General features: G+C 51.2%; 1 protein-coding gene across 3 annotated transcripts in view; it reads left to right on the top strand.

Annotated features, from left to right (window-relative positions):
• The first annotated feature begins 3,044 nt into the window (after positions 1-3,044).
• LOC142882414 (ras/Rap GTPase-activating protein SynGAP-like) overlaps positions 3,045-15,000 on the top strand; it is a 35,407-nt gene continuing 23,451 nt past the window's right edge. For 2 of the 3 annotated variants that reach the window (XM_076017146.1, XM_076017147.1), the window contains exons 1-4: positions 3,045-3,166; positions 6,568-6,674; positions 12,776-12,864; positions 13,166-13,287. In XM_076017146.1, coding sequence (XP_075873261.1) covers positions 6,572-6,674; positions 12,776-12,864; positions 13,166-13,287 — 314 coding nt within the window. In that variant the 5' untranslated portion in view covers positions 3,045-3,166; positions 6,568-6,571. The remainder of the gene's footprint in view (positions 3,167-6,567; positions 6,675-12,775; positions 12,865-13,165; positions 13,288-15,000) is intronic. The other variant, XM_076017148.1, reaches the window with a different exon arrangement.

Consider the following 15,000-nt stretch of genomic DNA (forward strand, 5'->3'; position numbering starts at 1 on the left):
TGCTTTGGGGGAGTTGATCCTCTGTGTATTTTCAACAGATCCAGCCCGGATGAATGCGAGGCTTTGAAGCGCTTGAGACGAAGGTGATCATTACTCCGTGTTGCACAGATTCAGAGCCACAGTCCGTGTTTTCCATGCAAACAAAAGGCGAGGGTAGAAATAAAGAACTAGGCCGCACCTTTATGTGGGCTTTACGTAACGCCTCCTTGATGTAAGCCCACGAAATGATCCGTGACACATTGGGCATTCACCAATTAGCAATCCCCGTTTATGTAATGTGTTTACATGGCACACATCTGCATGGGAAATAAATGCACAAAAACATTCATCTTTGGAGGGAAGCGCTGCTTTGTTGCTGCTGGTTTGTTACTGCTGGTTTGTTACTGCTGGTTTGTTGCTGCTGGTTTGTTACTGCTGGTTTGTTACTGCTGGTTTGTTGCTGCGCTGTCCTGTGTCTGCTTCTGTCCTGTGTCTGCTGCTGTCTGTCCTGTGTCTGCTGCTGTCTGTCCTGTGTCTGCTGCTGTCCTGTGTCTGCTTCTGTCCTGTGTCTGCTGCTGGGACGGTCTGGCGTTTTGGGCCTGGCCACAATCAAAGTGATGGCAAACCACCAAAAGAAAAAGCAGTCACTGGTTCCGGTGAAGGACGATTGATGATAAACACAACAAACAGCACTGCAGCGTTGTTGATGCAGGGTGACTGCATGTGAACTACACGAGCGGTATCAATCTGCAGCCTTCCAATGCTTTGCTGGACGGGCCTGCGTGCTCGTGTCCTGATCAAATGTTGCTCCCTTTTAATTGTTTGGAGGAATTTGACTTCACCGTTCCAAACTCCTCCCTGCAGTTGCAGGCAAAGCTGTGGAAAATCAAAGCGTCAAACTGCCTCCTGTTTGTAGCCTCAGGTGTGCAGAAGCCAGGGGTATTTTTGGAGCATGAAGACGATTGTACAGTCAGCTCTTCCGAAACCACGTCAGCCAGAAGCGACAAAACCCTTCTTGTCTCCCTCGGAGCGGTGCTGGTTTATGCCTTTGTGTACAATTCTTTTCCTGGTTTTTAAAGGTCATAGTTTGGATGGTTTCTCTCATTATTCCTAAATATTTTCACATGCTGTTTTTTTTAAATTTTTTATCTCAAAGTCATTTGAGGGACTTTTTTTTGGAGGGTCCCACACCTTGTCTGTGGGATTCCAAGCTCCTCCTACTCTGCTTTCACCCAGTGAAGGTGATTGCTGAGTGATGGACCCCAGAGCCCTCACCAGGTTTCCTCAGCTAGATTATCCTGCTGGCTCGCCTCTCAACGGGACGGTCATAGAGCTGGATGGATCTTGAAGTGCTCAAATTTGTAAAACAAACAAACAAACAAACAAACAAACAAACAAGTCCTCCCGTTGTTTTCAGTTTCAGTATGCAAACAAGTGCAATTTTTTAAAAGCTGTTTGGGAACATCATTTTGTCCGACAAACAAGTTCCACTGTGTCCCTGGGGGTCTTCAGGGGCCCCTGGGGGTCTTGTTAGAGGCCAGGGTCCAGTTCAGTTCCATCTGTACGTAGCAGGCAGAGTGTTAACTTAACTTCCTGCCAGCCTTAATAAATCATCACTTCCTGCCATCACAGCCTCTTGATCTGTTGGATCAACTTATATTGCACATGCAATTATTGGCACAGTAGCTTATTAATGTTCTTTTTCTATTTTTGTAATAATAATAATAATAACAATAATAATAATAACAATAATAATAATAACAATAATAATGTCATTGATTATTATATCTAGATTTATTGGAAGTCAACTCGCGAGGTGGGGCTGGATTCGGGGGCGTCAGTTCCTCTCGCTGTCTCTATCTCCGCCCTCCGGGGAGACCCTCCTCCGTAAACCCGCGCACCCCCACGCGCCCCCTCACCCCGCTTTTTCTTCGCGTACGCATTGGCGCTAAAGGAAGAATCCTGTGTTACGGACCCCCCTACACCCTCTCCCCATCATCATCATCCTCCTCCTCCTCATCACCACCACCTCCACTCTGCCCCTGCCCCCCCCCGTCATGAATTCATGGATCACGGAGACGCGGTTGCACGGCGCGGCGGCAGCGGGGCTCAAACTACAGACGCTTTCCAAGATTAAATCAAGCGACAAGCTGCGGGCGACGAGGAGCGTGCGCGAGTCAGATTGGCGCTCCCGCCGCTGCTGCTGCTGCTGCTGCTGCTGCTGCTGCACATCTTCACCAGCTCGCGTGTAAATACATTTTTTGTGCTCTTGTTGTTTTATGTTGCTCGCGCGCTGACGCTCCTGCGGGCTCGGTGCGCGCAATTTTTTCTTCTTCTGCTGCTCCGCAGGCGCGTGCATTGCGCGTAGCTGCAACGATCCCCCCCCAGTCGAATGGCAACCGTCGACGTGATTGATGTGCAGCGCGCGGGGCTCTGATCGGACGGATGACGCGCCGGTGGACCGTTTAGAAGAGGAGGAACCGCGCTGATTAAACCGGGAACTAATTGGGGGAGGGGGGGGGGAGCGAACGGGCTGCTGATCATCGTTCCTGGGGACTGGAAGCGACGCAGAGGAGGAGGGCGGAGGAGAGGAGGTGGGGGGGCAGTTCGGGAGTCACATGTGGCCGGAGCAAATAATTAAGATGACAAGAGGCGTCTCCGCCAGCGAGCGTCTTCATTGCCCGGGAAGCAGCGTCGCGAGCGGGTGTCGGTTCCGAGACTGCCGGAGAGCCGGAGTGGAGGAGGCAGCAGAGAGGAGCTGCCGAGCTGCACAGCGCCGCTGCTGCTGATGGCCGGCTGTCGGTGATGGAGTGACCCCCCCCCCACCTCAACACCAGCAACACTCACGCACGCACGCGCGCACGCGCACACGCACGCCTCCCACCGGAGCCTCCAACACCTGTCTGAGGCATGTATGGGCAGACTTTACAGCGGCGGTGAAATGATATGCGGGCCCTGATGCTTGGCACGCAGCCGTCCTCTCTCCAGGAGTCTCTGTGAGTCTCAGGTGCTCACAAACTGCTTCTGCCTTTGCTCTCCCCAAGCAAGTGAAGCCAAGTGGAAGGAAAAAGCCTGGAACCTCAGCGCCTTCCCAAGTGCCCTGGAAGTCCGCCGGGTTCAGCGTGGCCGCACCTCAGGTGTGACCGAGTGGTCCAGATTTCATCAGCAGGAAGTCCGGTGTCTTTGGGTGAGTGGCGTGTGGGACGGTGGTGGGAGGGGCGACACCTGCAAACCCTCGATGTGTTTTCCAGATGCATCTCATCGTAGTTTGACGTGTTGGTGGGACGTGTTGGTGAGGCGGCTCCCACACATTTATTCTGAGCAGAACCTTCCATCCTCCAGGGTTAGGGTTCTGGCTTCTGGCTTCTGTGGAGATCTGCTGCCCCACAAAAGTACAGTGTGACCTCCCACAACAGGCCAAAGTGCTCTGTCAAATGCCAGGCAGAATATTATGATTTGATCTTTTTTCTTGTAATCTTTCATAAATGCCAGCTTCTGTTTGGGGCAGAAGATTTTCAGCAGTTTATTTTCGGAGGCTCGCTGCCCGCTGCACCGGCTGTTTGGAGAACTTGGCACGAGGAGAAGCCGAACAAATGGTGCGATGAGGACCTGCCCCTCCACCAGCAGCCAGCATTGGCCCCACGGTGGAGTGGAGATGAGTGGAGGGTCTTGTTCAGGGTCTTGTTCACCTAAAGATGGACCATGAATGAACATGTCAAATGTGCATCGTGATCCTCCGGCTGACCTCCGGACGCCTGCAGACAGTTTAGCTGTTGGTTTTTTTAAACAGTGCCGCTGCTAAATTGTGCCAAATAGTTCATCTCATCTCACCCCGTGTTGCTTTCTTTTTTGCTACAGCAAGTTATTACGTGACTCATGAGCGACCAAGATGTGGCCCGGATCCCAGATTCTTTTATTCTCATCCACATTTCAAACGAGGTTCTTGCAAATCCCACAGCGTCTCCTTGATTGGCACTCGGCTTCTGTTGCACCCGGAGCGCCGAGGCCGTCGCCGCTCATGCTTTTATTTTGTAGTTTACTAATGAACCATCTGCAGATGTTGCAGAAGCTGTTAAGGTTCCACTCTTTCAACTTGAATTTGCTTGAAAGGAACCCCGCTTTCCCTGGGAACCTGGCGGTCTGCTTCCTACGTTGGATCGGGAGAGGACAGAACCGGATGGAGTTCTGCAGCTGCTGGACTGCTGAGTCTCGCCTGGTGCTCCCCACCTTGAGAAAACAAAAGCAAGGCAATGCCGTGGAGAAGAGAGGAGCTGAACTTGATGGAATGTCTGCGAGATGATTCTGGCTGCCTTGCTCATGAGTCCTTGCAGCCTCTCCTGTCGTCCTCCTCAGGAAAATACCTCGACAAACGTGGACCGCGACTGTTGTTGCTTTTTTCTTCTTCTTTTTTTTTTAAACCTGAGCCGGCCGGCACCGAGCTGGTTCCGCTCCAAACACCGGGTTTGTGTGCAGCAGCTCTTCGGCCATCTTTATCACCATGCAGAGAGGAGGCGCTGGCTCCTCCTCCTCCTGTGGCTGCCAAGAACACACAGGCACTGTCAGTCTGCTTCAATCCTTCCAGAAAGAAGAGAGGAGGCTCCTGTCAGCGGAACCCAGACCCAGACCTCTGCTTCTGCACTTTACTCAACTTTTTTCCCTTTGCCATCGACTGCCAGCGCCTTTTCCTCTCACGAGAAGCCAGATGCGGAAAGCAGTGTTTTTAAGAGCGCCCCTGGTGATTTGTCTCTGTCCTGGTACCTCTGACCCGACACTCCAACAGTCCAACAGTGTTTCACATCACGATGCTGGGATGCATTCACCAACCCCTCCTCACAGTCTTTTCTTAATCTGCTGCGGCCCAGGAGACGCACAGCTTTGATTGAGGCACTAAAGGGCCCAAACTGTCGGCGTCCCCTGCAGCACCTGGTCCTCAGCACCTGGTCCTCAGCACCTGGTCCGCCTCTCTGGGCCCGGACACATTTAGGTGTTAAATTGCAACTTTCTGTGTTGACTAGAAGTGGTTTACACCAGTGTCATTTAATTGCTCTCCAAACAGATTCAGGCGGTGAATCTTTTCGCACGGGGCGTCCCCCCCTTCCCCCCCCTGCTGGTCAGCTTTCACATTACTGGGTACATTCCGTGCCCGAGCACCTTGCACCGGCCCATGTTCATTTGGGAATGATACAAACCGAGCGCACGCCAGAAAAAGAGGATGAGCACTTGCGTCATCGGCTTGGCTAAAATAGTTTGGCGGCCTCTGCGGCTCAGAGTGTCTCTGTCCACGACGGACCGTGGAATCCACTTCCACTTCCACGACGAGCTTCCCGCCAACATTCCCACGTCGGCATTTAACCGGCTCGGGCCGATCGCAAGGACCGCAGTCTCGGTTGAAACGTGCGGCTTGGATCTTTTACATAGCAGCTGAAAGCCGTGTTTGGCCACGGCGGAAGCGGGCCCAGGCTCGGCTCCTCTCTGAACCCGGCCCAAAGTCCACCTTTCCAAGCGGGCCCAGGCTCGGTGCCCAGACACAGCACCTGATGTGTTCGCCCTCATCAAATGAGCCGGACTTTTGGGTTCCTGTGCTTTCGCTTCCCTCTCCAGGTCCCGTCTTCAGCTGCCGACTGAAGCGGTTCTGTTGTCGTCACGCGTGTCACGTGTCCTTTGTTTGGCTCGGTCATCGAGGAACCCTGCACTCTTGACTCGCATGCTTGGGCTCTTGGAAGCCACACCCACCGACTCCTGTGCTCTCGTGTTCACGTGGAGGATGGAATACTGTGTACATGCCTGAAGATGAAGTCATTGAATGTGTTCCAGACCAGCCTGGGTAAGTGCCTCAGCTGTTGTGTAGCTGCTCAATGCTTGGTGCTCCTCCCACCTTCTCTTCAGCAGCGTGTCTCGTGGTTCTCTTGCAATCTGATGGTTCACACCATTTTGTTTTCATCTGAAATTTAGGCACCCAAACACTTGAGTTGAAGTATATCCTGGTATATCGTACGTGCCCTCGCCGCCTGTCTGATGGGCCTTCCTCAGTGTTTAAAGTGCGGATCAGAACACAGGGCGAGCCACGTGTCAATTAAACATGAACACTTCAGTTGGGAGGCTTATCAATAAATCACGGCTGAGCAGCGTTGTGACATTCAGGCGGTAAAGGGCAACTGTGATGAACTAAATGTTGCTCCTGCTGCCACAGTGCAGTTGACTCTGTTCTGGGTATAGAGTGATGTGTCTCCAATAGAGTTCACACTGGTAGTTGGTATTCACACTCTATGCATTGCCATCAGATTGCAACTCAACGTTTGGCTTGAAACAGAAATCATCAGAGCCAGTTTGGATCTGTTGACACAGCTGATTGACAGCCCCCTTTTTCTTACTCTTAGACAAAATACATCTCAGTCATTCTCTTTCCCAGGACTCCTCTCTACTTGCTTCCCATAATAATCTGCTCACAATTGTTATTTATGAATTCCTTTTCCTTTCTTTTCCTCGGTTAATCATGTTTGACTTTCTCTCCTCCCCTTGTGTTGTGCTGACTGTATTTGTGACTGAGTTGGAAAAGAGAAAACCAGTGTGTGTCTGTGCCACATGCAGCTGCATGGACACATCGTCAAAGGCGTGGCTGCCTCATCAAAGTCACTTTGGGTTGGTTGGTCAAGCGGAGGTTTGCTGCGGCGGACCTGGAGTTAACTTAACCCCAAGTGAGTGGGCTGATCTCACCCCCCTCCTCCCTCCCGCCCCCCAGTCTGTCCTGGTCCCATCAGACCGCTGTTCTCTCTATATCTGTTTTTCTATGTCCCCCCCCCCAGTCAACGCCAGTCCACGTCCCCGCTGTCAGTGTAACAAAAAGTTTGCTTTTTCCCAACGCACACCCCTGCCTTCGCTGCACCATTTCCCTTTTCCTCCCGTGGCTTCTGTGTCCTTCTACAGACACAATGAAGCTTTACAGAACCGCCTCAACATATCCGGGCTGTTTTATTGTTCGCCACTCAGTCCTGCAGCGGAGCGTCGCTCACCCTCTGAGCCCGGCTTTGTCACACTCGCAGAGTTTCATTTGGACGTCCCCCGGGTTTTGATGGCACCATTTGCCTTCCACTCCAGCTTTGATACACTGCTGACCCCTCCTGCTCCGACCCTCTGGCCCCCCCCCCCCTCCCCCGGCGGACCCCATTTCTCTTCGTCTCTTCACTCTGGGGACGGGTCAGAGAAATGATTTCTGTTAGTTAATGTGGCGAGGGGGGAGTCCAGTGTAGCAGGACAAACAAAATGCAAGGGATCGTTTGTGGAGGAGAGCCTGAGTTTTTGCCCTGGACAAGGACGCCGGCAAAGTAGTACAGTCAGACCCTAGCACAGTCTGACCCCAGCACAGTCAGACCCTAGCACAGTCAGACCCTAGTACAGTCAGACCCTAGCACAGTCTGACCCCAGCACAGTCAGACCCTAGCACAGTCAGACCCTAGTACAGTCAGACCCTAGCACAGTCGGACCCTAGTACAGTCAGACCCTAGTACAGTCAGACCCCAGCACAGTCAGACCCTAGCACAGTCGGACCCTAGCACAGTCAGACCCCAGCACAGTCGGACCCCAGTACAGTCGGACCCTAGTACAGTCTGACCCCAGCACAGTCAGACCCTAGCACAGTCAGACCCTAGTACAGTCAGACCCTAGCACAGTCGGACCCTAGTACAGTCAGACCCTAGTACAGTCAGACCCCAGCACAGTCAGACCCTAGCACAGTCGGACCCTAGCACAGTCAGACCCTAGCACAGTCGGACCCTAGCACAGTCGGACCCTAGTACAGTCTGACCTTAGTACAGTCAGACCCCAGCACAGTCGGACCCCAGTACAGTCGGACCCTAGTACAGTCAGACCCCAGCACAGTCAGACCCTAGCACAGTCTGACCCCAGCACAGTCAGACCCTAGCACAGTCAGACCCTAGTACAGTCAGACCCCAGCACAGTCAGACCCCAGCACAGTCAGACCCTAGCACAGTCGGACCCTAGTACAGTCGGACCCTAGTACAGTCTGACCCCAGCACAGTCGGACCCCAGTACAGTCGGACCCTAGCACAGTCGGACCCTAGCACAGTCGGACCCTAGTACAGTCAGACCCCAGCACAGTCGGACCCTAGCACAGTCGGACCCCAGCACAGTCGGACCCTAGCACAGTCGGACCCTAGCACAGTCAGACCCTAGCACAGTCGGACCCTAGTACAGTCTGACCCTAGTACAGTCAGACCCCAGCACAGTCAGACCCCAGTACAGTCGGACCCTAGCACAGTCGGACCCTAGCACAGTCGGACCCCAGCACAGTCGGACCCTAGTACAGTCAGACCCTAGCACAGTCGGCGTGGGGGTGGCAGGATTTGGGGAGGGCTGGATTTGCCTTTCACCAATTGTCCAGGTTGTTTAATTGTGTCGGCTCCTTTCCACAAAGCACCATGATGCCTTGCGATACTTTAGTTAAAATGAAGGCAGTGCAGAGCAGCGCGCAGGCAGTGAGCACGTTCCTATGGTAACTAGGCCACACTTGTCTTGGCTAGCTCACACACACACACACACACACACACACACACACACACACACACACACACACACACACACACACACACACACACAGGCAGGCAGAAGGTTGATGGAGAGATGCTGAGCAGAGTGACAGTTTTATTCATGCTTTTGCTCTTGCGGGAAGCCGTTGAGAGCGACTTCCTGCCTCAGCTTTTTGAAGGCAACCTCGGGTCGCTTCCCGCTCACGCACGCTGACGCTCCCTCTCTCTGCTCCCGCTGCTCTCCTCTGCCTCTTCTTCTGTGGTTTCTTTCCTTTTTTTTTTTTACCTGTGATCACGGGTTCTGTTGCCAAGCATGGGAAAGCGATTGGCTGAAGCTCAGAGGCGTCTGTTGTCTTTCTGTATGTCAGTGTTTAGGCGCTGACACTTTGTGCGTCTTTGTGTGCTGCAGTTCAATCACAGTTTGGACTCACAGTTCTTTGTGTTCTGTTTCCCTCTGAATGTTTGCCTTCCACATGAGACCTGTAGAGCAGCGGCAAGCGTGGCCGATAACCACGCTGAGACAATTCAATGATGTGCCAGCCAACATGCGTCAGATATCAGTTATCAGATGTGCATTGATTAAAGCATGAGCCGCTTCATGAATGCCCCATAGAATGCAATTTTAAATTTGCAAGCAATGTTTGGGAGTGGTTTTAGAACACAAACCAAATTTATCTGAAAATTGCATTTATTTGAAAATAAAATAAAATTCTAAAATTTTGCCACCAATAAGAACTTAATACAGGAAACTGTCACAACAGTGCCCCCTACAGCAGCTGTGGTGCATGACAACACAAGTTATTAAGCGCGTTACATAGGAAAAGCTGCAGAATGGTTTGGTTGATTTAAAGCCTATTGAACCCTAAGTGAGGAAGATTGTATGAACATTTAATCAGTCCAACACATTGACGTACGTCACAGGGATCCTGGGGGCTGCGGGGGGGGGGGGGGGGGGGACAAGGGAACTCCCATCTGAAAACCGTCAGCTGTTTGTTGACATGAATGTTATTTATTATTTATCAGTCAGAATGTGGCAGTTATGGAGACTTTCATATGACATGAGCGTGACATCTGCTGCAGCAGTGCCGTCTGTGAGTCACCAGCGGCCTCTTGTTGTCAGTGTGTGTGTATGTGTGTGTGTGTGTGTGTGTGTGTGTGTGTGTGTGTGTGTGTGTGTGTGTGTGTGTGTCCATTTCCATGTGAGTCTGTTATGATACTCATGATGCCAATGCGATGCGAGCAGCGGAGACAACAATGGTGCCTCTTGGAAAGCTCATTTGCTCTCATCCTTTCTTCACTGAAGAGTCACAGTGAGACCTGAACCTACAAGTGACACTATAGCTATTTTAAAGTGCCAATTTGTTAGATGTGCTGCCATCCAGTGGTCATCAAGCACATTGCCAAACGCACTTTTGATGAATTATGATGGCACACCTTTCTTACACCTGCTGTGATGTCACGCAAAAGAAAATCAACAAACGCGAGCAAAGCCACATCCTTGCCAGTGATCCTCCAGTTATTTATTATCCTTTATAAATGCCTGCTGATTACTTTCAGTGGCTTCATCCACCTGGGAAACACATGCCTTTAAATATGACAGGTGGAGCCGTTAATAAGGGGACTTAACTTATGGGAATGTGTAAGAAACTCTGAATCATCCCCAGAAAACAACAACAGCTGCTTTATTTCTTCAGTGCTACGTCGTGCTAGCGCTCCTATAGCTTAGCTCTCAGGCTACCTTCTCTCTCATTGGTAGATATTTTACAAAGTCTACCATTTGTTGAGCTTCTTCTCCTGGACGGAGAAAGCGGCTCTTTTCAATGAATGCTCGCCAGCGCAGGCTAAATGAATGAAGCAGGGCTGTCTGGGCAACCCTAACCCTAACCCTACCCTAACCCTACCCTACCCTAACCCTACCATACCCTACCCTACCCTACCCTAACCCTACCCTACCCTACCCTACCCTACCCTAACCCACCACTGCTGAGCCTTCTCTTCTTTTGCCCTTTCATTCCTCTTTGCATTTCTGTCATTTTGTTCTGTTCTGTAATGAAACGCTACACTGGGAACAGCAGAGAGGAATCATTTGAGAAGTACAACTGGCCTGTATAAATCGAGCGATACACTGAAGCTTGTGCTTCCTTCTCCCAGCACTCACTCACAGTCTTCTTCTGTGTGTGTCTGTGTATCACAGTTAGCTTGAGGCTGCTGCCGCCGCCCACACGCTCCGTCCTGACAGCCATTTACCTTCACAATAGTCCGTGTGAACGCGTCCGTGTTTCACCATGTCACGTTTGATTTGGAGCGACCCGCCATAGGTGCACGGCTCCTGGAAATGATGGGTCAACAATGGCATCAGCACCCCTGTGGAGGGCCACATTATTAACTGCCTGCAGCTGTGATGCCAGATGTGTTTCCAAGCGTGACTCAAACAAGAATAAAAATCTCCCCCCCCCCCCCCCCCCCACCGCTCCCTCACTTGCACTCAGAAATGCTGTTTTTTGCAGCATACAACTCCACTCTTTTTTTCATCATTTTTATGGTGCAGTTGTGTGCCAATATCTTCCACAGTTCAAGTAGCAGCCCTGGGACTCGTTTCCATGGACACCAAACAATTCATCTGGTTCAGAATAGAACCTGGAGAGGAGCCCATTTACAGGCTTTAGGAGCCAGGAAATCATAGGATGGCAGAGGGAATCATAGGATGACAGAGGAAATCATAGGATGACAGAGGAAATCATAGGATGACAGAGGATGACAGAGGAAATCATAGGATGACAGAGGATGACAGAGGAAATCATAGGATGACAGAGGAAATCATAGGATGACAGAGGATGACAGAGGAAATCATAGGATGACAGAGGAAATCATAGGATGACAGAGGATGACACAGGAAATCATAGGATGACAGAGGAAATCATAGGATGACAGAGGATGACATAGGAAATCATAGGATGGCAGAGGAAATCATAGAATGACAGAGGAAATCATAGGATGACAGAGGAAATCATAGGATGACAGAGTGTCTTAATTCTCCTGAAAGAAAGAAAGAAAGAAAGAAGCCCCTCTACATTAGAATAGGGTCTCTAGGTTTCTATAAAGAAAGAGAGTCCGGCTGAGTCTGGCTGAGTCTGGCTGAGTCCAGCTGGGTCCTGCAGCCCTGAGCCTGGGAAAGTCTCTGCTAATTATTAATTACATTTCCAACTCCATCCTCCGCCGCTCATTACATTATATATCTTATCAGATTTTGCTAATGGGAGGATTATTTTCCTCCTTAGCAAGTTATTCAAACCTGCTGAAGCAGCTGCCCAGATAAGTACAGTTCATTTTTTGCTCATTAATCAAACAATTTGAAGTATATAAGAGCTTCTGATTACAATAAAAGAAGAAGAAGTCAGTCTGTGTGATTTCCTCATTCCCACCATCAGTGACTCTCTGGCTTGGAGGACGACGGCGCCCCCGCTGGGGAATATGAGCCCTGCTTGAACACACTTGACGTGGGGCTGCCAGTGGCACTTCCTGCCTGGACGGTGCAGCAGGAAATGGAGGCGTGAGGTGCTGGGTGTTCCTCACTGAGCTCCAGTGCCTCTCTTTTATAGACCCTGAACCCTGTTCAGGAGGTTTGCACAAGTGGTTGAGGTTCAAGATGACTAATAAGACCATAACACTGCCTCTGCACACCACACAGGCAGGCACACACTGTGTGTGTGTGTGTGTCTCCCCCCCCCCCCACCACTCTTTCTCCCTCCTCTCGCTTGCATCAGAACGCAGGTTTAAGTGTCACAATGTTGTTGTTGTTTCAATAAAGTTATTTCTGGAGGTAGAAATCATCTCAGCTCTGTGTTGCTGCATTATTGATGTGGTGATGGCTTCTTTCTGTCTGTTAATGTGTGTGTGTGTGTGTGTGTGTGTGTGTGTGTGTGTGTGTGTGTGTGTGTGTGTGTGTGTGTGTGTGTGTGCGTGCGCAGCACGATAACACACTGCAACTGCCCGTCGTTAAAATGTTTGCAGTCAGAACATTTTGTTGCATTTCCATAACAACATGATCCCTCAGCGTGTGTGTGTGTGTGTGTGTGTGTGTGTGTGTGTGTGTGTTGATGCTTCATCTGATTGTAGCTGCTGGATAAAGACTAAAAGACAAAATGTTCTCTGTATTATTGGCATTTCTGTGGCTCTAATCGTGTGTGTGTGTGTGTGTGTGTGTGTGTGTGTGTGTGTGTGTGTGTGTGTGTGTGCGCGCGCACTCTTTTCAGACCAATCTCGCAGAGCAAGTTTTGCCTCTGTCAGACAGTCGAGCATGGAGACTCCTCCCACTGCCACCCCTCAGCCCTTCAGACAGCCGGTGAGTGGTCAAGCACTGCGCCCACTTAGCCCGCTGTTTACAACATCCCTCCTAAACCGCTGCTTTCTTTGGATGTCACGCCTGTTGACAGCAAACACATTTTATCTTCAGCAGCAGTAGAAAGCAGCGTGATTAGAAAAATGATTAGAAAAAATCAAACCCAGGCAGTCTCAAAGGGGGCGGAGCCAACACCCGTGCCCTTTGTGACATCACTAATGGCCGAGGACCAGAGCTGCATTTCATAGCATTTCAATGCATTATGATGACCACTATTCTTTCATTAACGCTCTTCCCCTGGCAGAGTTTCCTGAACCGGCGGCTGAAGGGCTCCATCAAGAGGGCCAAGAGTCAACCCAAACTGGACCGCACCAGCAGCTTCAGACAGATGATTCTGCCCCGCTTCCGTAGCGCTGACCAAGAAAGGTAGGAAGCCTTTCATAGGATGAAACATCCTTCACTCAGTCAGCCGAAGACACGGACACTAAATTCTCCTTCCTGTGGGTTTCATTTTTTGGGGGGGGGGCGGGGCTTGGAGTCACTTTTTCTTAATGAGATGCAGATTAAAAATCCAGGCATGGCTGTCACGCCACCCTCACCTTCAGCCAGGAGCTTTGAACCCGCTGAAAACACGTTGAGGGGAACAAGAGAGAGAAAGAGAGAGAAAGGGAGAGCTGTGATGGAGCTGAAATAGACGACGTCTCTTCTGCTGCGCTGGATCTGTTGGAGAGGTTCTGTTGGAGAGGTTCTGGTGGAGAGGTTCTGGTGGAGAGGCCGTGGGAGGAGTCTGGCTCGCTCCCAGCAAACCTACGCAAAAACCCAGAGAGAAAATGTTGGTTAGTCACCGAGAAGCAGAGATCACAGACATTTCTTCCCATCAGCCACACGTCAGCGGCGCTAACAGGAAGTGTGTGTGTGTGTGTGGGGGGGGGGGACCCCACTCTGGACTGGGAGGGGTGACCTGCAGCTGTGAATGAATGACATTCCAGAAGCCGCAGCTTGGTTTCACCATTGTTGGCAATGGTTTTCTTTCTCTTCAAAGGTTAAATGAAAGAGAAAGACAACAGAGTGAAACATCACCGCTCTTTACAATCTCTGAGTGATGAAACCTGTTCACACTGCACTGAAATGCAGTCACGCAGGTGTGCAGCGCTGTGCTGTCAGAGGCTTCTTCTTCTTCTTCTTCTTCTTCTTCTTCTTCTTCTTCTTCTTCACTTCCTGCTTTCAGCAGCTGTTGATCCCCTTGGGAACTCTGCTACTGCAGCCACCAGTTGATGCTTCCACTGGGAAACCTCGCTGGTGTGCAGTGTAGAGAGTCTGACGGGGGGGGGGAGGACGGGCTAGCTTGCTAACGCTTTAGCAGAAACAGAACAGAACTTGAGAATCAAATGATTACACAGCGAGTCTTTCTGGACACGAGTCACGAGTCATGAGTCATGAGTCGTGAGTCATGAGTCATCCTCAACTCTACCCAGTTTTTGTTTTGCTCTCGTGCTTGTGCTTTGCTTAGCTTCAACATGTGTTTGCTAGGCACAAGCTCCGCCCACCCCAGTCAAACCTGATGTGCATCAAAGAATGTGGTGAGTTGGGGAAGTTCCAGTTTGGACTGAACCGTCCCTTTAGCCCACTTTCACCTCAGCGAGACGCACACGTCAGGTTTTCCTCCTTTTTTTCAAAATGAAAATCGCCACTGTGCCTTTAAGAGCAGCCCCCCCCCCCCCCCCCCCCCCCCGGCTTCTGGCGATGCCTTCGCAGATGGTTTGAGCTTTGAGACTTTGACTCCACTGATATTAATAGCAGCCGCCAGCAGAGACAGTTTGTCCCAGCGCCGCTGCCGGCGAGCGGGGAGCTTGGATCCTGGTCGTCTCAGTGGGGGGGGGGGGGGGGTCAGAGGTCTCAGTGGGAGTGAAGGACAGGAACGATGTGGATAGGGGGGGGGCACTCGGCCAGACTGCTGCACTTTGCAGAGAGAGGTTTCTGGATGTTTTTCTCCTGCGTGTCATGTTGCCGGCCGCCTGCAGGGGGCCTCGCGACGGCTTCTCCTCCTTAACATTCCCACTCCGAGCCTGCGGAGTTCCTTCCCGCCGTCCTGCCGCTTGCGATGGAAATGGTCCGCGGCCTCTGTCCGTCAGTCACGAT

The sequence above is a fragment of the Nelusetta ayraudi genome, unplaced genomic scaffold (genome assembly GCF_046127955.1).
Source record: "Nelusetta ayraudi isolate G7.1 ecotype Tasmania unplaced genomic scaffold, CSIRO-AGI_Nayr_v1 ptg000262l, whole genome shotgun sequence".
NCBI lineage: Eukaryota > Metazoa > Chordata > Actinopteri > Tetraodontiformes > Monacanthidae > Nelusetta > Nelusetta ayraudi.